At 43.7% G+C, this 22,924-nt stretch overlaps 3 protein-coding genes and 1 non-coding gene across 6 annotated transcripts; 3 read left to right on the forward strand and 1 right to left on the reverse strand.

Annotated features, from left to right (window-relative positions):
• Window positions 1-1,189: 1,189 nt before the first annotated feature.
• Window positions 1,190-4,555, forward strand: LOC125544890 (factor of DNA methylation 1-like). Of its 3 annotated transcripts, none has more exons than XM_048708675.1 (8): window positions 1,190-1,385; window positions 1,581-1,768; window positions 2,077-2,231; window positions 2,717-2,899; window positions 3,018-3,233; window positions 3,325-3,584; window positions 3,938-3,989; window positions 4,241-4,555. In XM_048708675.1, the coding sequence occupies exons 2-7, from the start codon at window positions 1,594-1,596 to the stop codon at window positions 3,966-3,968; spliced, it is 1,020 nt and encodes a 339-aa protein (XP_048564632.1). In that variant the 5' UTR covers window positions 1,190-1,385; window positions 1,581-1,593; the 3' UTR covers window positions 3,969-3,989; window positions 4,241-4,555. The 3 variants fall into 3 exon arrangements, with proteins under 3 accessions (XP_048564632.1, XP_048564633.1, XP_048564631.1); XM_048708676.1 differs by having other exon boundaries at window positions 1,191-1,385; window positions 2,720-2,899; XM_048708674.1 differs by having other exon boundaries at window positions 1,192-1,385; window positions 2,714-2,899.
• A 3,594-nt stretch (window positions 4,556-8,149) lies between these two features.
• LOC125544892 (TLC domain-containing protein 4-like) lies at window positions 8,150-13,411 on the forward strand. Its single transcript, XM_048708678.1, has 9 exons — window positions 8,150-8,349; window positions 9,646-9,809; window positions 11,254-11,342; window positions 11,432-11,567; window positions 11,658-11,732; window positions 11,860-11,981; window positions 12,075-12,150; window positions 12,781-12,840; window positions 12,930-13,411. Exons 2-9 carry the CDS (start codon window positions 9,672-9,674, stop codon window positions 13,056-13,058), a joined length of 825 nt encoding a protein of 274 aa, XP_048564635.1. The 5' UTR covers window positions 8,150-8,349; window positions 9,646-9,671; the 3' UTR covers window positions 13,059-13,411.
• A 262-nt stretch (window positions 13,412-13,673) lies between these two features.
• On the reverse strand, window positions 13,674-15,926 carry LOC125544891 (uncharacterized protein At4g15545-like). Its single transcript, XM_048708677.1, has 9 exons — window positions 15,479-15,926; window positions 15,317-15,385; window positions 15,178-15,231; window positions 14,972-15,035; window positions 14,779-14,865; window positions 14,355-14,675; window positions 14,188-14,233; window positions 14,005-14,083; window positions 13,674-13,911 (listed from the first exon to the last, which is right to left on the reverse strand). The coding sequence occupies exons 1-9, from the start codon at window positions 15,785-15,787 to the stop codon at window positions 13,819-13,821; spliced, it is 1,122 nt and encodes a 373-aa protein (XP_048564634.1). The 5' UTR covers window positions 15,788-15,926; the 3' UTR covers window positions 13,674-13,818.
• A 743-nt stretch (window positions 15,927-16,669) lies between these two features.
• On the forward strand, window positions 16,670-16,741 carry TRNAD-GUC. The gene has a single exon. It is a non-coding gene; the product is annotated as a tRNA-Asp (tRNA).
• The last annotated feature ends 6,183 nt before the right edge of the window (window positions 16,742-22,924 follow it).

Below are 22,924 nucleotides of genomic sequence, written 5' to 3' on the forward strand. Positions count from 1 at the left end.
AAAGATGAGAAATAGAGGGGGCGCATTTATGCAAACTTTTATACCTTCAATCCCCCCCAACTTCCTCCTCATGGGAAAGCATACTTGAAAGGCCTTTCGAACTCAACAAGAACAGATACGGGGAGAGTGGGTCTCCCTTCTCAGTCCTCTTGTTGGGAGGAATTCCTCAGTCTCGGCATCATTAAATCTAACTCCGTAGCTGACCGAGGAAACACACTCCATAATTAGGTCCACCCATTGCACATGAAGTTCCATCCTCATCATCATGGCCTTCAAAAATCTCCATTCTACTCTGCCATAAGCTTTCGTCATATCCAACTTCATTGGCCCTGTTTGGATACATGAGTAGAGTTAGTTTGAGCTAGTTTGAGCTCGAACAGCCCTAAAGTACCCAAACACGAGGGCTAGTTTGAGATAGTTACATCTAACCCACCTCTTTGAGTAGAGTTAGTTTAGGGTTAGTCATGAGCTAGAAACTAACTCTAACCTCTAGCTAAGTTAGAGTATCCAAACGGGGTCGTTGCACTGTAGCCATTAGAACCATGGATTTTCTTCTTTATTGCATGAAATCACTCGTATGCTACCAACACTTTATCTGTGATAAGGCAGGCACAAAAGCACTATGTGTTAGAGAAATCACCCCAAGAAGATTTTTTAAGCCTATTTGCTATCATCCTAGAGATAATCTTATACACCGCATTGCAAAGATCTATGTGTGGTCAGACACCAACCAAACACATCATCGCCAGGCTGAATTTTTTCTCATCTCATGTCCACACGAGGCGGCAGCGGACTACCAGTATGAGGCCGAGGACTCGGATCCAATCACACCCTACATCTCATGCTACACACTTGAGTTATCCCCGATGAATGCTGAGAACATGTCGAAGTTGTGAGTTGTGGCTACTGAAAGTTTCTTGTTCTTTCTGTTTGAATAGTACTCTTCTCGTCTAATAATATAAGATCGTTTTTGACATTAGCGTTGCTCTTGTGCTGCACAGGTGTACAACATTGAAAGCGTTGTGAATATGGGTGGTGACGTTCGTAGTGCTCCTTTGTTGGGTGTGGTAAAAACAACATCCGAGGCTGCCAGTTGTTTCTCTGACTGACATGTGGGTCCCCAACGACTACGAGCGCCACTTCCGGGAAGGCGAGCCGGAAGCTCACCCCACGTTTACACGCACGCGCTTCTCCCTCTTCTCCCCCTCGAGGAAAGAAACAAGAACCCAACCTCGAGCAGCGAGTACCAAACGCAGGCACAATGCAGTGAGCAATCAATCATCCTCCCTCCCTCCCGGCGCCGTAGAGGAAGCAGAATAATAAGCAGGAGCGTCCGTCCTTCCGGCGAAGCCACGCGGCCTCCACCGGGCCGGTTTCTTCTCTTGGTACGGAAGCCCTAACCTTTTCCCCCCTCCCTTGAAAAAATCGCAAGAACCTGCATTTCCCCCCTCTTTTCACTAGGAATCTTGGGGGTTCCCGCGTTTGGTCATTTGCTGAAGCGAGACAGTCGATTTCTACTCTATCCAGTGGATAAAACTCGAATTAATCTTTGCCGTGGTACTATGCCCGTGCACCTACAGACTATCGGCGCTCATGGCAGAGACCGGAGATGCAAGCAGCGACTGGCTTGCGCGCCTCTCTGGACTCGGTTCATATGTTTGCTCCAAGATGAACTACCACGAGTACTGCAGCCATGAATACAACGGCATCCACAGCGCGCTTCACAGAGTCCTCGAAGAAAAGGAGAAGGTGGAGCAAGAACACAAGGGTAACCGCTGCTCTGTTTGCTTAGGATCCTCATATATTGTTTGCCCTGTAACACCATTTCTCTGAAGGCAAAGTTTTAATCCTAGCCATCAAATCGAACAGCCAACGTTGCTCCAATGATGTTTATTCCAATCAGTTATCTGCTATCTGAAGCCCCCAAATAGTTACCAGTCAATCCTACCAATCTGTAATTACTCGCATGTTTAGAAATCTCCTGTCACACACGCTAACAAAACTGTGCATTGCACTTGCACTAGTGATAAGAAAACCGTGGCATCATTCGTACCATTTTGATAAAATCATGGACAGCAAGGCTTCAACTCGTCGCTGCAAAGGAGGAGCTCGTTAAAAGGAATGAAGAGCAGGAAGCAGAGATTCAGTCTCTAAAGAGAAAGCTCCAAGCAAGTGAGGCAAGGCATACGCCGGCACAGGGGAGTGGTCGTGAACATAACCAGTCTGGAAGGGTAAGTAAATACTTATCTGTGAATGTGATAATTCTAAGTCAATGTGTTCAGTGATCTGATTTGTTATCATACTAGGGATAGTGTGTTACTGGTCTTTACTGCTTCGGAAGAATGTGATGCCATGAATGCTTATAGATTTCGGATGCAGAGGCCGGGGGAAATCCTCCTTTTCCAAAAAAAAAAGAATGGTTATAGATCCTTTGCAAGATAGTTCTGCTCATCTGATTACAGCAACTATTTTGCAAAGCAATTATTCTGCACATTTTGAGTTGCACTTTTATGCCTTGTTGGCTCCCTCGTGTCTATGCTCTTTTAGAAGTGTTCTTCATTTTACTGATTGCGACTATCATCTTGTTGGATATTTATGTGAAGTACTGTAAAAATGAGTGCATTTTGGGTCACTCATTGCTAGACTAGTATAGTGAGTGGCCATTCTCTTGCTTTTCCTATTCTGCCATACTTACCCCGCTACATTGCTATAGAAGCAGGTGCAAAGAACGTCAGTGCAGAAAAGAAAACGGCAATCTGAGGGACAAGCTGGTGAAGATGCTGAGGATCATCAGGCTGCGGAAATTCTGTGTGCTATGAACAATCTTGAACAAGGTTTGAGTGCGGAGCTTCGCGATGTTAGAGAAGAGACTTCAAATATCAACGCTGAGCTCATCAAGGTTCAGTCATATCCATAATCATTTTCACCCTTTAATCAACATTAGATGCTACATGCATTCCTGTCACACCATGCGAAAGTTTATAAAATTAAAATTGACATCATAAGTTGATGTCCAGGGATTTCTTGATATGGGTGGTGTTGGTAGACAGAATATCGCAGTAAAGTACATGGGGCAGTTGAGTGAGAGGCCATTCCTACTGGCATGCCTTCAGAAGTTTCTCCGCAAAGAAGCCGAGGCAGAAGCTTCTCGGCTGTGCAAATTTTGGCAGGAGCAGCTCATGAACCCAGAGTGGTATCCCTTCAAGACTGACACGGTTGGAGGCATTTCTGAGGTACGCTGAGTTCCTGTACAGACTATAGCTTATGGTACGTCGATTCTCGTAGGTGACAAGTTATGTGCTACACTGCTACGTGTGTGATTAGGGGACCATTAATGACGATGACATTAAGCTACAAGAGCTGCGGGCTACATGGGGGGAAGAGTCTTACAAGGCTTTGGTGAAGGCTTTGGTGAATAGTTTCTTGGAGTTAAAGGAATGTGGCAAGCTGAGTGACAGAACCATTGTAGCCCAGCTTTGGAATTTCGAAGAGGACAGGAAGGCCACTCTCAGTGAGAGTGTTGAGTACGTGTGCAACAAAGTGAAGAGCCTCAGCAATGAGAATGTCAGGACCTCGACTCGCGGGTATGTATGATTGTATAAGATTCAGTTTGTTAAGTGCGCCTTTTGCTAGAATCATACAGGCATACAGCGCCACCGGTCCTGATTCGATTGGAGCATTAAAATCGTAGTTGTAGGTTTCTGTATCTATATAATCAGCTAAATGAAACAAACATCCTACTGATCCAGTATATTCAATGGCCTTTTTAAAGGCATGGTAGTGGTACAGAGACTTTATTATATGGCCAAGGAAACACATACTTTCTTGGGTGTATATACCGGGAAATGGGACTTGATGATGCATGCAAACTTGGTTATAACTAATACTAATGTGAATTCACACAAAAAATCATTGGAACTTGTTTCTGTATGTGCAGGAAAAGGGGCCGTTGTGTTGGACGAGCATGAAGACACTAACGAAAAGAATAGGTGCTCTACTTTGAACTTTTAAAGACGCTATTATGAGTCATTGTACCTTTTAAGAAAGTATTTTCTGTATAAAAAATGATCTTAAGCTGAGTCCAGAAAGAACATTTCAACTGAAATTTTGGTGTCCATCTCATGGTAACCTCAGTAGCAATGCAGGCACAAGTGCCTTAGTTGATGCTGTCGTATCTTGCCGATAGATTGTCCCTGTCCAATGAATTATCACCATGCCAATTTTATTTTAAATTGTGCAGGGAACTTACTCAGGCCGGCGGTATCTGGATACAAAACGTAGAAACACTAACTCATGGTGAAGAAACTGAAGACTAAAGAACCTGACCTTAGCAAGGAAGGAAACCCCCAAAGACCATATAGCAGAGCTATGGTTTCGATGTTTTCTTCTATCCGTTTCAAACTATCTAGAATGACCTTGTTCCTTGTGGTACTCGGCATGTTTTGAATCTCATCTCAGCTTCAGTATTGTGTTAAGCTCGAACTAACTATGGATTTTCACATGAACGGCTGAATGTCGGTTGCATAATAGATTTCATCTGCCTTTCATCAGTAAACCTGAATAGCATAATAGTACTCCCTCCGATCCAAAATAAGTGTCTCAGCTTTGAACTAAGGTTAGTTCAATCCTAGTTCAAAGCTGCAACACTTATTTTGGATCGGAGGGAGTACGATATATCATTGGACGACTATTGGTTGCGAACACGTGCTGTTTTCCAGGGAAAACGTCAGGGTAGTTGCATGTTGCAGAAGTTGTGGTGTTTTCCTTTTCGTGGTAGTTTTGCCTGTCCCTGTCGTGTTTTTTTAGATGAACACGGAGCAGATCGTCGTGTTTGTCAAAGTGGTTGCTGGAGTTTATTGCACAGATGCTATAAAAATGTTGCACCCCGAACTTCTGGGTATTCGACTCAGATGGGAAATATCGACCCAACTAAGCAGTGGCCGCATTTTTTCTCACGAACAGCCCTGGTGATTGCCTTGCCCCCTGTCCTTCTAGTGCACATTTCCTGAAAACGACTAGCGATTGAAAATGACAGAGAGCTGATAGCATCCAATTCTTACAGGAGAGGTGTAGTTGCACAAGTCAGAACTCCAATTAGATACCACGACAGAGAGGAAAGCGAGGCACATCTTCTCGAATCTCCAATGCTTTAGCTTGAAGCGAAGATCCTAACCAGGGAAGTTTACTGACGGAAGCCTACTGACTTATGTGTCCCCATAAAAAAAAAGACCCGAATAACGCGCCAACAGCAGCTCAGGGAGGTTATCCGAGCGAATCCGCGTTCAGCGTTTGTACCCTCAAAAAACCACTTTCACTCATGCTAAAACAGATATATTTGCCATGCTATTGTATAAAGATGTGTCGTGTTGTAAAGAAAAAATTGCCATGCTAGCAGAAAAATTGTCGGGATTTATTTTCAGGGAATTGCAACAATGCAACATGGAGAATTGTCAGTCTAAAATTTCAACTTGTTCCGATATGCCATGCTGGCAGAAGGAAATTTTCATCCTACATCTAAGAAAAACTGGTGGAGATTTTCATGCTCTAAAAACAGAATTTATCATCTCGAATGTGTTCGCTAAAATCGTCATCTTGAGCGAACCCTTTAGTGTCGCCAGCTTGTAGTTTACTCAGAAGGATGCATGTGAGCGAACAATGACTAACACATATCATGCTTAGTTGCTTTGATATTCGTACATGGGAAATGAACGGGCAGCATGTTCGCTCACAAAAAAGAAACCTTAGCTCACGTCTCACTTAGGAAAAAGAAAAGACTTATGTGTCCTTTCCCCATTAATCCCACCTGATTTCCACGCAGAGCCCTCCTCCCTTAAAAATGACATATCCCTCTACCCGAGCCTCTAATATATTTCTGTAGAAAATATTCTGTAGGTGTAGCACATCTCAATTTGAAGAATGGAATGATTTGCTACGACATTGTAGCCAATTCATAAATATGAATAATACTATGACGTGGCCCCCATGGTGCCATGTTGAATGAGTGCCAATACCACTAAAAAAACTTTAACCTTTAGAGGCAGCGTTAGCCACAGAGCATGCAAGTTCCAACTATTTACAAATACACTATGAAGTCTGATTCTATGATTTCCCCGTTGTGAATGAACCACTAGATAGCCCATCTCTTGTAAGGCTTGATTTTACTGACTATAGTGATTGTTGGGCTTTAATTTATTGAATAATTAAAGCCCAGCAACCACTAGTCAGTACCCGCCCCACTCCCCTCCCCCCTTCAACTTTGTTTGAGCCTTTGAATCTTTGGTAGGATGGAGTTGTGCCGTCTGATTTGGGCCATGTGTCGAGTAATTCTTTTTCTTATAATGAAATTTCTCCAGTCTGTGAGTACGTTGGTCCCGCATAGTACTGGTCCCATAGGGACACTGACAGAGAATGCCGCAGTGGCCTCTAGACCTAGGTGATTGTGGCGGGAGTGACGATTGGAGGAGATAAAATGAGGAGATGGCCATTGGGGGACCTTCAGACCTGGTCAATGGCGGTAGAAGTCAATTGTTAGGGATGTGCAGGGATAAAGTAGGCCACAGAGAGCTCGATAACTAGGCGGTGGCCGACATATAATTGACAGTACAAATGGCAGCCCGCTGTAGAAGGGAGAAAAGAGAGAGAGAGGATGACGGGTTGTGGCAGAGAGAGTTGGTGTACGAGGTGGTGATGGCATCCATCCATGGTGGGCGCCATGAAGCGATTTTGGAGAGAGGAGGGTTAATCAAGGAGTACATATGTATTTCAAGATTATACAAAGAAAGATTATACAAAGAAATTGCATATCTTGGATGTATTTTTCATCAATTCACGGGTGATGGTGAAATGGCCAGGAGTATGCAACTTACAATTAAAAGGTCCTGGATTCATCTAAGCTAAAGAGGAAGGGTCATGATAATGTTGTTGAGGAGCTTAACCACCCACTGTTACAATCTGCCATACAATTCCACCCACTTATTAATGTTCCTCCTTAACATCGCAAAATCATCCCTGCACCCTCGGCCAAGTTCATTATACTGTAAGAAAAATTAGGGCAATGCTACATCCACGCAAAGTTACACATGTTTACGGGGGATTGCTCAGTTGGCGTTTTTTCATTGGAAATGAGAGGGAAGGAGGGACCCCACCCTAATTGAAATTGGGGGGGGGGGGAGGATTAGAAGGAACGTTACGTAGCTTATTCGTAACAAGTTTCGTAGGTGGAGCTAAGGATGGCAATGGGTCAGATTTGGATCGGATTGAACAATATCAAATCCATATCCATATCCATGAAGACAGTCTTTGCCCGTCCATGAAAAATTCCACGGGTGAAAAATTGTATCCATGTCCAAACCCGATGGATATTCATTGGGTCCTTCTCGAGACATATAAATAAGACATAACACAACGTTAACATAAGCTCCACTAGGCTTCATTTATGGTAAATCAATGTCCACTAACAACCTAAGATCATTTAGTATTTTTCTAACAGATGAAAATGACGGGTCATTTAATAAGGTGATAAAATAAGGGAAGGGGCGTTAGAGTATGTTACGGAGGGGATTGAATGTCAACTAATAAAAGTTACGACGAGGATTGTGTATTTACTTTTGCATGTTTTAGATAACAAAGTGTAAAATTACAGTGGGACATGTGACTATGGGGTAGGGATAGCAAATTTTAGCCCATTAAGTCATACTATCGGGTCGACTTTGGGTATACCCACGGGTACACGATTATATTCATGCCCTAGCCACGAGCAATTGGGTCGGGTTTAGGCACCGCCCATGGACACAAAAGCATATCCGAATTCTATTCATTTGGGTCGGATATCCATGCCCATGGATAAAATTGTCATCCTTAGGCGGAGCATTATTAGAAAAGTTATTATGATGCTAACTTACTGGTTTATATTATATAAAAAGACCATTTGTTTGAAAATATACAAAAAAATCATTCAATTACATCCGTCTCATTTTTTATCGCAGGTCATTTTTAGTTTCCACCGATACTATTTTTAATTAACTTTTAACGCGCCCCCTTTGCGCAAGCATCTGGTAACACTCCTTGCCCCCTCGGCTCAGTTCGAAATTATTTCTCTCCCCCTTTCCATGGCAGGGCAGGGCAGGGCATCCTAAATATAAATTGGCCATTATAATCCCGTCAGGCCATCTCCCTCTCGCCCCCGTCATTCTCCTTTTCCTTTGTGGCTTGCGCAACGGGCGAGGCGAGGCGAGGCGTGGTGCCGGAGGAGGCGAAATATAGCCACCCTCTCCATCCAACCCACCCCGCCCCCGATTGCTTTGCACCGCCGGAACCTCGCCCCTCCCCGCCGACCGCCATAACCGCAAGGTACTAATGCCTCCTCCCGCTCCCGCTCCCGCTCTGTTCCTCCGTGCCCGCCCGCCCGCCGCTCGTCGAATTTTCCCCGCCGATCGGTCCTGCCCCGCCGCAAAAATCGTGGGGCGCGACGTGGCTCCGAGGCGCGCCTCGCTTTCGTCCCGGCTCCTGCTTCGGGTTGCCACGTTCGGGATACGGCGAGGTCTGGGGGTCGGTCGTGGCGGCGTAGGCCTGTTCGTCGGTGGGATTGATGGCTCCGATGATGGAGTTTCGGGCGTCGATCGCGTGCCTCCGCCGCCCGTGCGCAATGCGACGGCGGGAGGTTTCGCCTGTTTTTTTCGCCGTTTCCTCGGATTTTTGGTTTCGGTTATTATCGGTCGCGCGCGGCGGCGTGCCTGCCTTCCGGGACTCGGGGCTGTTTCCTTTTGATCGCTGTGGTGTTTTCTTCCGGGCGACGGCGCGTGCCATTGTCGTCCGGGCATCGATTCGGTGCCCCAATTGGTCGCAACGTGCGGATGTTTTTTTCCGAGCTGGCGGTTTGAATGACGCCTCAAAAGGTTGCCCCTCTTGCGCACCTTTTCCGACCCCCATCCCCTGTATTCATCTTGACTCCTTCGTGCGCTTTGTGCGTTGCCTTATTTAGTCAGGTTTGTGGACGTATCTTCTCCGTGTTACTCATCTTCGAGTACCATTTTCCTGCGAGTTGTGCGCGTGATTACAAGTGCCACACGCTGTTATGAGTTGTTTTGGATTCGATACATTCTCCAATATAGTACCTGAATTTTAGTGTTTAGAGGGATCGCTGTCAAGCATGCAATTAGCTGATATCGTTTTGGATTCGTAGCTGTTTATGGGGACCTCAATGACTATCTTACTTAAACTGTGGCTCTAGCAATTGTTAATAGGATCCATTCATTGGCTTCGGCACTACGTCGTTGCTTTATTCACAGCTTCCAGTCTTCCAGTATAGAGTATGGACTCAATCTTTGGTGCATGCTTCTGCTTGCTATTTTATTCCGGTGAAAGTGACACATGACAGGGATTGATTATTTATTTGGCTTCAGCTTCTTCATGTGGTCGGATTCGTGTACTTTACCATTATGCATTCAAGTGACAGTTGGGTGTTGTACTTCATGGAATGGAAGACTATTCCGAGTACTGTTTAGCAATGACCCATATCTTGGTTCTTCTTCTACGGTCAACTGGATGTCACAAAAACTATCTTTAATCTTAGCGTGGGCATTTTATAATTCTGGCTTCTCTATGGCTCAAAATGTACCTTGTTATGTGACTTGTCTCTTTCGTCAGGCTGCTGAGTCAAGATATAGGAATTGATGGATCTGTCCACAACCTCTGTTATGGCGGCTAAGGCCTACTCGTACAAAGCAGAGTCACTGGTTAAGGAATACCTTCTTGCAGATGCATATGTTTCGTACACTGCTATGCTTGGTGGGATCCTGATGTGCAAGATGGTATTATTTTGCCCCCCTCTTATTTGTTGACATTTATGATCATGTCACCAGTGAATTTAGTGATGCTCACATGATTCATGTATTTAGATGGAAGAAACAAATAGATGTTAGTTTTATTGCATTTTTGCTTAACTTCACTATGTGAAAATTATGGACTACCGAACACCATTTGTACTATATATGGCTGTTAGTATAAGCAGGTTTCTGTAAAGAACTAATGTAGGATATGCAAATTCTCAGTTTAGCCTGAGATCTAATTAGGAATATGTCGATGGCTACCCACCACATCCGATCCTAAGCCGCGGATGCATCTGAAATCGGTTGAAGTAATGTAAGGTTTAAACTCACATACAAGCTGTGATGAATTTTCAGATTAGAGTCATGCAATAGATTTAACAGTTTGTTTTGGCTTGTAACGTTTTTGTTTTTGTTTAGTATGAGCAGTTAAATTCGGATACTCAATACAAGATTTTCAAAACTAAGCATGTTACGGTTTAGCAAACAAAAATTAACCTAATCCTATCAATATATTAACCATTTTTAATCAATATTTGGCTACCATGGGAAACAGAAGTTGAATCACAATGTATATTTGTTTTTAATCTGTATTATACAGGTTGGCCTCAGTGTATTACCATATATGTTTAGTACCGCAATAATTTCCTATTATTTGCCCTTTGTGTGTGTCTGTGTATGCCAGGATCCCTTACAATACCTTGTGTACCATTTGTATCCTTTAGGCAATAGTGGTATGTATATGTAGTAAGTTATTAACTATTCTGCGAGAATGGCGTTTTGGCTTTCGGCCTCCAAGGAGGCCGATTTAAAAAAAATCAAAAAATTACGTATGTGCGACGTATGTGCGTAAATTTTTTTTGTACAAGTAAACAAGGATGTGAGACGTATGTGCGTAAAATTTCAGGATGAAATACGTTGAAAAGCGACCTGTACAAAAAAGACAAATTCATGGTCTGAGAAGATGAATAGTACCATGTTTAAAAAGCCCCAGATTTGTCTATTTTGCACAGCCCTCATTTCAACGTATTTCATCCTGAAAATTTACACACTTGTGCACTATGCCTTCATCTATCTCTGTATTGTTTTCAAAAAATTTTGAAATGTAAAAATATGAATTTTCATGATTTTTGAATTTTGCATTTGGAGGCCTCCATGGAGCTTGGCCTCCAAAAGCAATTTTCACTATTCTGCGATGTAACAAAGTAGATAGCAGCATGCAGATGATAATCATCACTTCTAGCATTGTTTTCAGAGTTTGACTTTTCAAAACCCTTTGCACTATCCACACTGCAACCTATGATTTTCTCTTGTTTTATTTTACATTTATGTTAACCCTGAAATTCTTGCATGGAACAAGTTATGATTGATCTCTATGTACCAGAACTCTAGCTACTTTCTTGGCTACAAATTTCCTTTTGGTTTGCAGATCTATGACATCACACACTTAGTCAGTTCATTCTTCTACAAGTGTTATGCTTCTCTTACAAAAGCCCAAAAGCTTGAGTGGAACAACAGGTGAAGCCATCTGTCTGCAAAATTTATGTCCAATTTCACCATGTGCTTATTGACATATCTACTCACGACCGATCTTTCACCTATTCTAGGGGCATCTCCACTGTCCATGCAATTTTCATCACATTCATGTCAGTGTACCTAGTATTCTTTTCCGACCTATACTCTGATAAGCTGGATGGACCAGTAACTTTCCGGAGTTCAAACCTCTCTAATATTACACTAGCGGTAAAGTACTATTTTGTTCCCATTCAAGAAATGACTATGTTGGCATGCATTGTCTATTTGCCTCATATCGGCTTAATTTCATTTGTCCAGGTATCTGTTGGGTACTTCATCACTGACATTGCAATGATATTTTGGGTTTATCCTTCTCTAGGTGGAATGGAGTATGTAAGTGCCCTTATGTGATATTTCTGGGTTGCATCCTTGACACACGTGTTAATATTCATTGTATTTGTTCAATTATCATTGCTGCATTTTTTGTATGTATTATTCATTACGGGTTGATCATTGCCAGGTTCTTCATCACTTCCTATCACTTGTTTCCATAGTCTATTCTGTGAATTCTGGGGAAGGCCAGTTGTATACATACATGGTTCTCATCTCTGAAGGAACCACACCTGGAATCAACCTCCGCTGGTATTTGATTTGATTCAATGAATGCACAATATTTCTGGGTCATTATTGTTATTTCATTCGATCTGATCTTTCCTGTTACCTTCTGTTATGAAGGTATCTTGATACTGCTGGACTGAAAAGATCCAAGGCCTATGTTGTGAACGGTAGCTTAATGGTTGTTGCATGGCTGGTAAGTGGAAGTTTCTACAAAGTAGTTATAGAATGCACGTTATTTTTCACGCAACTGACCACAAGTTAATTAGTCCTCACTCTTCAGTATGCCTCAACGTGTGCATACATTAATGAGCATTTCAAATTGTATACCCAGATCAAAAAAATAATTTTGTTGAATTTGCTTCAAGCTAAGGTTTGTCAACTGTTTTATACACTCTATTCCACTATTCCCTTTTAAAAATTGCAGCTAGTGGAATACCTCAAGCTTTGTAATAGATGGTTTTTTGTATTATGTTTGTGTTCTGTATAACTCACATTGGACATTTGCTAACTCGGCTTGGGGAATGGGATACAGTATTAGCAATTGGTCTTGTGATTTACAGAAACTTATCGTACAAGTTGAAATATTAATGCTATTATACCCCCAGATGTTTCTGTGCCGAGGCCATGCTGTAATTTTAGTTTAACTATGCTCTCTTCAGTAGGTTATCCCTAGGTTCTTTGGTTTTGTCTTTGGTTTTTGTTTCTTGCTAGGCCCTTGTGTGTTCCTGTTTCTGATTCCATTTTTTTCTTTTGGCTTGCTTTACTTTGGTCATGCTTTACCACAATTTTCTCTCTAACATAGTCAACCATTTGTGTAATACAGGTGGCACGGATAATTCTCTTCATCTACTTGTTCTACCACATCTACTTCCACTATGATGACGTAATTCCTACTTCTGTTCCAGCACATAACTATGTGGCAAATATCACATCGATGATTCTGACACTAAGTTTGATCTGAATTATTGACAGGTGATGCAGATGCGGACCTTCAGCCGCGTTCTGATATTTGGCGTGCCCACAATACTACTCATCATGAACACGATATGGTTTGCAAAGATCTTGAGAGGCCTTAAAAAGACGCTAACCAAGAGGGAGTGAAGAGGAGAAGAATAGCAGATGCAAGCTCATGGCGGCCCATCTACAAAAACCATCATCCTGCCTTACAGTCACATAAAACTACATATACTCCCCGAGCAAAACTAGATAGTGCGACTCGCAGCACAAGCTAAAATCCCATGTACATAATCCAGAAGTATGCTTGAGCACGGCCTCAAATTTTCCACGGATATTCTCCGTCTTGTACATATACCGGTCTGGATATTGCTTAGGAAGCTTCAAACTGCATGTGCATTGGATGCTTCTAAGCCCCCCTCGACCACTGACACTGAGATAGTCGTCGGTCATCAAAAGTGACATTTGAAAGGTTGAAATCTGGCATCTGTTTTTAGTTACGACTTACGACTCTCAGGAATGTGAAAGCTGGTATTGTTCTTGACTTCTGAATCTGAATTGTAATGTTTCATTCTCTTATCATTGCAAGGAAACCCTGCTCAATCTTGGTGTGCAGCAGCAGCTCTGTAGCTGACTGTTTGTGATCACTACCATGTGTGACCCCCTTTGATCTTTTTTCTATTCATAGGGCAAAATCGTGTCAATTACAACAAGGAGCGCAAAACACAACCTATTTGGATGGCAGAAGAGCTGCTCCAGTTCTTTGTGTGATGAAGAAATGACGATTATTTCTTTACTTTTGCGATGAACAGATGATTATTCTGCATACAAAGTGCACATAATTTTCACTTTCTGCATTGCATTCAGGTGGTATAAAATTGCCTGTGGGTGTGTGTGTGTGTGTGTGTTACGTGAGGCTACGGCTAAGCAGGCCCTGAAATGAGAGGAGGAGGTCCTTGTTTTCTGCGCCGAAGATCTGGTCTGCCTTTTCGAGGGTCTCCTGCACCACCACACCAATATAGTATAAGTATACCTCAAGATCTGTATCCGAAAGAAACCACAAATACAGCTGGAAACTGAAAGTGAGGGTTACCTCTTGGGATTGCCTGTGAGCGTTGAGCTCCTTGATGTTGGCGAGGAAAGCAGCAAACTGTTCGTACGACAGACGGCTCCTGCGGATGAAGAAAAAAGGAGACAAATAAATTGATGACATGTTTTCGTACCAAGAATCCAATGTTTTGCAGGCTATGGTATACCAAAAGGAAACGAGAGCTACCTCGCTTGACGGAAGAACTCCTTGCCATCTATCCTCGTCGTGCGCCCTGAAACCAAAAACAGAAGAACAACTACGTACTTAGCGGAGAGAATGAAGAGCAATCTCCAGATGAATGAGCTAGCTCCTGTGAATGCTGATGAACTCTTGTGTCGAACAAAAAGGACTACCTGAGACTGAGTGCCCACGAGGGGGCGAGTTGGCCGCAGAGGACATCTTGCTGGAGGGGAGCCACGCCGACATCGCCATGTGGCCTTCGAGCCGCGGGGAAGTGGCGGCGCCGGCGCCGCTGCTGCCGGACGACAGCTTCGGCGACACGGCCGTGGAGTACCGTCGAGGGGAAGAGGCGCGGGACGCCAGCTTCGGGGACACGGCGGTGGAGTATCTCCGGGCGGAGGCCGCGGAGGAGGACCTCTGCTTCGGCGCCGGGTCGGCGATGAGGCGCGGGGTCATGTGCGTGATGGTGAGCTTCTGCTCGAACGGCCTTGCCACTGTCAACGTGCACACAACAGAAGCATTGTTCAGAATCCTGTAGTTGTGCTGCACTGCAGATACGTATTATTGGAATGTTGTTGATCGTGACTGAGCGCATACCTTCCTGGTTCACGCTTTCGGCTTCCGAAGATCCGTCGGCTCGGGTGGTGGATGCAGGAGCAGGATTATTGCTCGCGGACGCGTCGTCTTCGGGGTGGTCGCGAGAAGAATTAGTTAACACAGATGGAGCACAATGAGCTGCTAGAGATGAACATTGTCCAAGAGGGAGAGCAGTGATCAAAAGAATATATACCTCTCCAGGAACTTGCTTTGGCGACCGATTGCTCGCAGGTCCTGATGTCCACTGTCTCCTGACTCTGCAGAGCACGAGACACGTAATGATTCATGACTAAATACTAGCAATGCATACACTGGTCTTCGGTTACAGAGGACGGCAACAGTGGCCATTGCCCGACAGAAACAGGGGACAGAGGATCGGTTTAAACTGGAGGAGCTTACTGAAGAATTGTCGTCCCCCAGTGTCTGCATCAGGTGTCTCTTGAACGTCTCCAGCTGCAAGCGGAAACCCACCAGAAAAGTTAGTGATAGTAAACGCGAGGAGAACAGCCGTGTGATCGCAGATCACAAATGGCGTCACCTTGGAGAGGTCCCTGGCCAGCTTCCTGGACGTCTGGACGAGCGAGTCCCTCTCCTTCACCAGCTTAGCCTACACGACAAGAAGAAGAAGACCAACGACAAAATCTCAGCACCAGCTAGCAACCGGCAAAACCGAGGCGGCGAGGCGGTCGAGGTCACGTACGTTGTCATCGAGGACGGCGCGGAGGCGGGCGTCGGCGTCGCGGAGGGCCTGGTCGAGCTCCTCGGCCCTGTCGGCGAGCTCGGCGGCGAGGCGGTCCTTGTCGGCCAGCTTCTGGCGGAGGCGCGCGGCCTCGTGCTCCAGGCGGGAGGCGCGCGCGGCCACGGCCACGGCGGTGATCTTGCGGGCCACCTCCAGCTGGTCGTACGGGTCCGGCGGCAGCGCGGCCACGATGGCCTCGGACAGCCCGGCGCCCTCGGCGGGAGGTTGAGGCGCCGGCGTGGCGGCGTGGGCGCTGGGGGTCTGCGTCATCGGGCGACTGGGGTTGGAATGGAGTGCCGGATCGGACGTGGTGGTGGTGGTGAGATCCGAAGCGGGGAGGAGGAGGTTATCGGGGGGCGGGAAGGAAGGAATGTGGTGCTGCTGCTAGTGGAGGTGGCGATCGAGGAGAGGGGCGCGGCCGTCAGCTTGCGTTTGAATATATGCGTCGCGCACGTCGAGTTCCGTCTTGGCTCTTGGAAAGCGCCTGCCACGTCCCATCCGGGGAAGATACGAAAAATCCCTACGAAACAGCTACGGGAACAGGGTCGGCCCTCCGTGGTCCCAGCCTGTACTCTAGTCTGTAGACATTCTTTTTGTGTTTCAATCAGAGAGATTTATTCAACCAATGAATTCCTGGCATCATTACTAACAAGCTGGTGAGCAGGAAAGAGGGTCTCGAACCAGTTCAACTTTCGGTAATCGTCAGAGTGCATGCATGTTTTGCACAAAGATGGACCGATACATTAGCTGGTCGGTTTACATGTTGAATATCAAAAAAAAAACCGAGGAAGCTAGCTCTTCAATTTCTAGTAATACTGATGCCACCACAGACAAGCTATAATGCCGAGTCTTTCAAAAATTAACAATCTCTAGACAATCTGTTTCCATGATCACACCGAAGAATCCACGTAGCTTTGTAAATATCACCCCATCTCGCAACGCCATCGTCTCACCAATGAACGGATCAAAGACCCTGTAGACATCTTCCCGGCCGTACGTTTGGCATTTCCGCTCGTAGTCGTAGTACGATCGATGAAGGCTCGGTATGCGCTGGTGCTGAACTCCACCGGCGACCGTGGCTGCTACGATGTAGTAATTGATTTCTGCGGGAATATTTATAACTAAGGAGTAATTGAAAACTTACACAATTCAGTCGTTGTAGTATAGTGGTAAGTATTCCCGCCTGTCACGCGGGTGACCCGGGTTCGATCCCCGGCAACGGCGTGAAACTATTTTTGCGCTTTATGGCGGTTTAGTTCATTTTTGTCCGCTCGGTCTTTCTTTTTTTGCCTACTCGGTCGATGTGGGCTCATTGCTCACTGGGCCATACACCGGACCCGGGTACTCCTTATATGACTTCCTCAAAACCTGAATTTGTCCTTTTGCTATATAAAAATTTCCCCTGAAAATACTACATAAAAAACCCTTAAGAAGTACAAATTTATTTCACTAATTTTATATAATCAGTTTAATTATTTGTAAAGTCTTAGTGTGCTGTAAAATATATACTTTAGAGAAAAGTTATTGTATGTGAAAAGAAATTATACTCACATACATCAAAATAATATCCGTGCATTTGAATATGATGTTCATATATTTAAAATTATTCTCGTGAAATGTCCATATAATTCAAAGAGATGTTCGTGTTTAAAAAATAATAAAGGTTAACATGTTCCAAACAAGTGGTCATGTAAAATAGTACCCCCCTCCGATCCAAAATAAGTATCGCAACTTTGAACTAAGGTCAAGGGAGTATGTTTTAAAATGTGGGGCCTAGCAAAGGAGAAATCACCACAGCGACGTATTGCAAACATCTAGTGTGACTTTTGTTCTTTGTTAGTCAGATTTTATTAAGGCAAATCATTAGCAACACAAAAGCTACGAGAAAAAAGGATTTGCCGCACACACAAAAAAGATGAGAATATGCCAAGGAGTAGGTTCACCTGCAACCTGTCTCACGGGTGGGATCTCAATATAAACAATTAATACAAGTATGATAACCCCGCAAAAAAACACAAGTATATAAATAAAATAAAATACTTTGCAAGTGATAAGCGGACAATTGTATCCAAAAAGCCAAGCAACTTATGAACAACATGTTTTATGAATGATTCGCATGAGGTTGAACGTAAAGACCAACGGCAGCCAACAAGCAAAGCGGCATATGTGCAACATGTTTTACGAAGGATTCAGGAAGGTCTTGTGGCACTCTACATGGCTTTGAATATCTGCAAATACAACCATGAAAAGAAACATATGTGTAACCACATTAACAAATTTATATATGTACATTCATAATAATGGCGGAGATGTACGCACAAGTACACAATTGCTGGCATGGTAGTCAAGCACGAACATGATAACAAACAGGGTTATCTCTGTGTCAGAAAGGTCAAACACAATGACCCGGAGTCCTCGAAATTATCCTTAGCCAGGACATTGAAGTTAAGGAAGTACGTGCTACAACTTACCTAAAAATGTGTGTTCATTAATTTCCTGCCGCATGTCTAGTCATGATGGTCTTCTCTAAAAAGATAGTGTGAAATGGGGAGGGGTTGGGACACATGGGGCACGTGGGCCTCGGTTTCCCAACCGAATCCTCTATATACATGCAGCCTTAGGGCTGGGCATAAAACAAAAAGAAAAGAATAAAAAACCAAACCGAACCCAAAATAAATAAACTAAATTCATCGTTTTTTGAGTTAGCAACAGAAAAATTGGTTTCTAGATCTAGCTACCCGATTTAGTAAATTGGATTTGGTTTATAGCCTCGGTTAGCCGTAAAACTGAAGAATCTCGTGTGTGCCCACATGAGCGGGCTTTCAGTCTGTTGATCGTATAGGACTTGAGGCCCAATACTCCAATAGATCTAGTCCATCCCCAAATATGAATTTGACCTAGAAGTAATTAGAAAAGCTATTGTTGAAATGATCATCGAAGACGAGCATCCCTTTGCTCATACGAAAAGGTTGATTTTTCGAAAATGGTGGAAAAGACCTGTTCACGTTTCTATGTGCCCTCTAGAAGAACCACCACTAGAGATGGTGTATGCAGTTATTTTGGAGAGAAGCCAAGCACAAACTGTTTTTTCATGAAATCATGTGAAAGAGTGTGCCTCGCAACGGTTTGTTGGACTTCTCAATAACAAGATAGCTACATGGTAGTCACAACACATTTTATTGATGGTGATTGGAACTACACAAGAAGGTTATTAGTTTATTCCTAATAAAGGTCATAAGGGAGACATACCCGAAGATAAAACAAACAGATCCTCAAGTCGCTCCTCCCTCGTCCTTAAAGAAAGAAAGCTAGGGTTCCAACCTCTCGCCGGCGCCGGCGCAGGTCCGCGTCGTCTCCGGTGGCCCTAGGGCCATGGAGGTGCGATGGATCCTGGCAAGGGCCGGCGGGAGGGCTCCGTTTTTAGTCTTTTTTCCTGTCTTGTTAGGGTTTGTGTCCTGCTCAGGAAGGCGAGAAGGCGGCGACTCCCTGAAGATGGAATAAAGGTCTCCCCGCCTAGCCCCCGTTCCGGCGGTGCGTCTAGCATCATTGGTGGGCGTGTGGAGGTGTGTCTCTGGCGGATCTATCTTTGGTGGATTAGCTCGGATCTTGTCGTTGTTCGTCTACGTTCGTGTGTCGGGTTGAATCCTTCCAGCCTACGTTATTCTTCATCGGTGGCGGTTGCTATTATGGTGCGCCGGTCCTATGGGGCCTTAGCACGACGACTTCCCGACTGTCTACTACAACAAGTTGTGCCCGACCCGGCGATGGAGGGGTGATGACGGCGGCGCGTCTTTGGCTCGCTTCAGTGCTTATAGTCGTCGCTAGATGGTCTACGGACCCGGATGTAATTTTTATTTCTGGTGTTCGTTGTACTATCATGATTGAAGATGAATAGATTGGAAGTTTTTCCGCAAAAAAGGTCATAAGGGAGAATATATTGAGAAATCCTTAGAGAAAATGCTTGATGGAGTGGGGTATTGACAAGGTTATGACAATAACAATTGATAATCATAGCGCTAATGATGGTGGTCTAACTTACATCCGAAAGAAAATGAGCAAATCAAAAGAAACATAGCCAATGGTAATTCTCCAATTGAGGTGTGTTGCCCATATTATTAATTTAATTGTTTCTGCTGGTCTTAAAGACTCAGATGACTCAATTAAGCGTGTGTGTGGTTGCTACCTCTTGAGCACTGCGTTGGTTTTCCCTTGAAGAGGAAAGGGTGATACAACAAAGTAGGGTAAGTATTTCCCTTAGTTTTTGAGAACCAAGGTATCAATCCAGTGGGAGACTACACGCAAGTCCCTCGTACTTACACAAACAAATAAGTACCTCGCAACCAACATGATAAAGGGGTTGTCAATCCCTTCACGGTCACTTACGAGAGTGAGATCTGATAGAGATAACAATAATAAGATAAATATTTTTGGTATTTTTATGATATAGATTGAAAGTAAAGATTGCAAAATAAAATAAATTGGAAACTTATATGATAAAAGATAGAACCGGAGGCCATAGGTTTCACTAGTGGCTTCTCTCAAGATAGCATAAGTATCACGGTGGGTGAACAAATTACTGTCGAACAATTGATAGAAAAGCGAATAATTATGAGAATATCTAGGCATGATCATGTATATAGGCATCACGTCCGCGACAAGTAGACCGAAACGATTCTGCATCTACTACTATTACTCCACACATCGACCGCTATCCGGCATGCATCTAGAGTATTAAGTTCATAAGAACAGAGTAACGCATTAGGCAAGATGACATGATGTAGAGGGATAAACTCAAGCAATATGATATAAACCCCATCTTTTTATCCTCGATGGCAATAATACAATACGTGCCTTGCTGCCCCTGCTATCACTGGGAAAGGACACCGTAAGATTGAACCCAAAGCTAAGAACTTCTCCCATTGCAAGAAAGATCAATTTAGTAGGCCAAATCAAACTGATAATTCGAAGAGACTTGCAAAGATAGCCAATCATACATAAAAGATTTAAGAAAAGAATCAAATATTGTTTATAGATAAACTTGATCATAAACCCACAATTCATCGGATCTCGACAAACACACCGCAAAAAAGTTACATCAAATAGATCTCCAAGAAGATCGAGGAGAACATCGTATTGAGATCCAAAGAGAGAGAAGAAGCCATCTAGCTAATAACTATGGACACGAAGGTCTGTGGTAAACTACTCACACATCATCGGAGAGGCTATGGTGTTGATGTAGAAGCCTTCCGTGATCGATTCCCCCTCTGGCGGAGTTCCGGAAAAGGCCCCAAGATGGGATCTCTTGGGTACAGAATGTTGTGGCGGTGGAAATAGGGTTCCGTGGTGCTCCTGGATGTTTTCGGGGTATATGGACATATATAGGAGGAAGAAGTAGGTCGGTGGAGCTACGAGGGGCCCATGAGGGTGGAGGGCGCGCCCAGGGGGCAGGCTCGCCTCCCTGCCTCATGGCCTCCTTGTTGATTTCTTGACGTCTACTCCAAATCCCCTGGATCACGTTTGTTCCAAAAGTAACTCTCCCGAAGGTTTCATTCCATTTGGATTCCGTTTGATATTCCTTTTCTGGAAACACTAAAATAGGCAAAAAACAGCAATTTTCACTAGGCGTTGGGTTAGTAGGTTAGTCCCAAAAATAATATAAAAGTGAATAAATAAGCCCATTAACATCCAAAACAGGTAATATAATAGAATGGAACAATAAAAAATTATAGATACGTTGGAGACGTATCAAGCATCCCCAAGCTTAATTCCTGCTCGTCCTCGAGTAGGTAAATGATAGAAACAGAATTTTTGATGTGGAATGCTACCTAGCGTAATTCTCAATGTAATTTTCTTTATTGTGACATGAATGTTCAGATCCGAAAGATTCAAGACAAAAGTTTAATATTGACATAAAAATAATAATACTTCAAGCATACTAACTAAGCAATTATGTCTTCTCAAAATAACATGGCCAAAGAAAGTTATCCCTACAAAATCATATAGTTTGGCTGTGCTCTATCTTCACCATACAAAATATTTAAATCATGCACAACCCCGATGACAAGCCAAGCAATTGTTTCAAACTTTTGATGTTCTCAAAAATTTTCAATCTTCACGCAATACATGAGCATGAGCCATGGACATAACACTATTGGTGGAATAGAATGGTGGTTGTGGAGAAGACAAAAAGGAGAAGATAGTCTCACATCAACTAGGCATATCAATGGGCTATGGAGATGCCCATCAATAGATATCAATGTGAGTGAGTAGGGATTGCCATGCAACGGACGCACTAGAGCTATAAGTGTATGAAAGCTCAACAAAACAAACTAAGTGGGTGTGCATCCAACTTGCTTGCTCACGAAGACCTAGGGCATTTTGAGGAAGCCCATCATTGGAATATACAAGCCAAGTTCTATAAAAATTCCCACTAGTATATGAAAGTGACAACATAGGAGACTCTCTATCACGAAGATCATGGTGCTACTTTGAAGCACAAGTGTGGTAAAAGGATAGTGTCCCTTCTCTCTTTTTTTCTTATTTTTTTATTTGGGCCTTTACTCCTCTTTTTTATGGCCTCCTTTTCCCCTTTTTTTGTCCGGAGTCTCATCCCGACTTGTGGGGGAATCATAGTCTCCATCATACTTTCCTCACATGGGACAATGCTCTAATAATGATGATCATCACACTTTATTTACTTACAACTCAAGAATTACAACTCAATTCTTAGAACAAAATATGACTCTATGTGAATGCCTCTGGCGGTGTACTGGGATGTGCAATGACTCATGCGTGACATGTATGAAAGAATTATAAAGGTGGCTTTGCCACAAATACGATGTCATCTACATGATCATGCACGACAATATGACAATGATGAAGCGTGTCATAATAAACGGAACGGTGGAAAGTTGCATGGCAATATATCTTGGAATGGCTATGGAAATGCAACAATAGGTAGGTATGGTGGCTGTTTTGAGGAAGGTATATGGTGGATTTATGGTACCGGCGAAAGTTGCGTGGTACTAGAGAGGCTAGCAATGGTGGAAGGGTGAGAGTGCGTATAATCCATGGACTCAACATTAGTCATAAAGAACTCACATACTTATTGCAAAAAAAAATTAATTATCGAAACAAAGTACGCGCATGCTCCTAGGGGATAGATTGGTAGGAAAAGACCATCGCTCGTCCCCGACCGCCACTCATAAGGAAGACAATCAATAAATAAATCATGCTCCGACTTCATCACATAACGGTTCACCATACGTGCATGCTACGGAAATCACAAACTTTGGCACAAGTATTTCTCAAATTCACAACTACTCAACTAGCATGACTCTAATATCAACATCTTCATATCTCAAAACAATAATCAAGTAGCAAACTTCTCATAGTATTCAATGCACT

The sequence above is a fragment of the Triticum urartu genome, chromosome 3, assembly GCF_003073215.2.
Source record: "Triticum urartu cultivar G1812 chromosome 3, Tu2.1, whole genome shotgun sequence".
In the NCBI taxonomy this organism is placed as follows: Eukaryota; Viridiplantae; Streptophyta; class Magnoliopsida; order Poales; family Poaceae; genus Triticum; species Triticum urartu.

Excerpts from the sequence above, each read along its gene's own strand:
- LOC125544890 (XM_048708674.1), top strand. The coding sequence starts at position 1,594 with ATGGCAGAGACCGGAGATGCAAGCAGCGACTGGCTTGCGCGCCTCTCT. Across the intron at positions 1,769-2,076 it reads GGTGGAGCAAGAACACAAGG|CAAGGCTTCAACTCGTCGCT; the intron begins GTAACCGCTGCT and ends AATCATGGACAG. Across the intron at positions 2,900-3,017 it reads TCAACGCTGAGCTCATCAAG|GGATTTCTTGATATGGGTGG; the intron begins GTTCAGTCATAT and ends GTTGATGTCCAG.
- LOC125544892 (XM_048708678.1), top strand. The coding sequence starts at position 9,672 with ATGGATCTGTCCACAACCTCTGTTATGGCGGCTAAGGCCTACTCGTAC. Across the intron at positions 11,568-11,657 it reads TCTCTAATATTACACTAGCG|GTATCTGTTGGGTACTTCAT; the intron begins GTAAAGTACTAT and ends TCATTTGTCCAG. Across the intron at positions 12,151-12,780 it reads TAATGGTTGTTGCATGGCTG|GTGGCACGGATAATTCTCTT; the intron begins GTAAGTGGAAGT and ends TGTGTAATACAG.
- LOC125544891 (XM_048708677.1), bottom strand. The coding sequence starts at position 15,787 with ATGACGCAGACCCCCAGCGCCCACGCCGCCACGCCGGCGCCTCAACCT. Across the intron at positions 15,036-15,177 it reads TGGGGGACGACAATTCTTCA|AGTCAGGAGACAGTGGACAT; the intron begins GTAAGCTCCTCC and ends CGTGCTCTGCAG. Across the intron at positions 14,866-14,971 it reads CAAAGCAAGTTCCTGGAGAG|ACGACGCGTCCGCGAGCAAT; the intron begins GTATATATTCTT and ends ACCACCCCGAAG.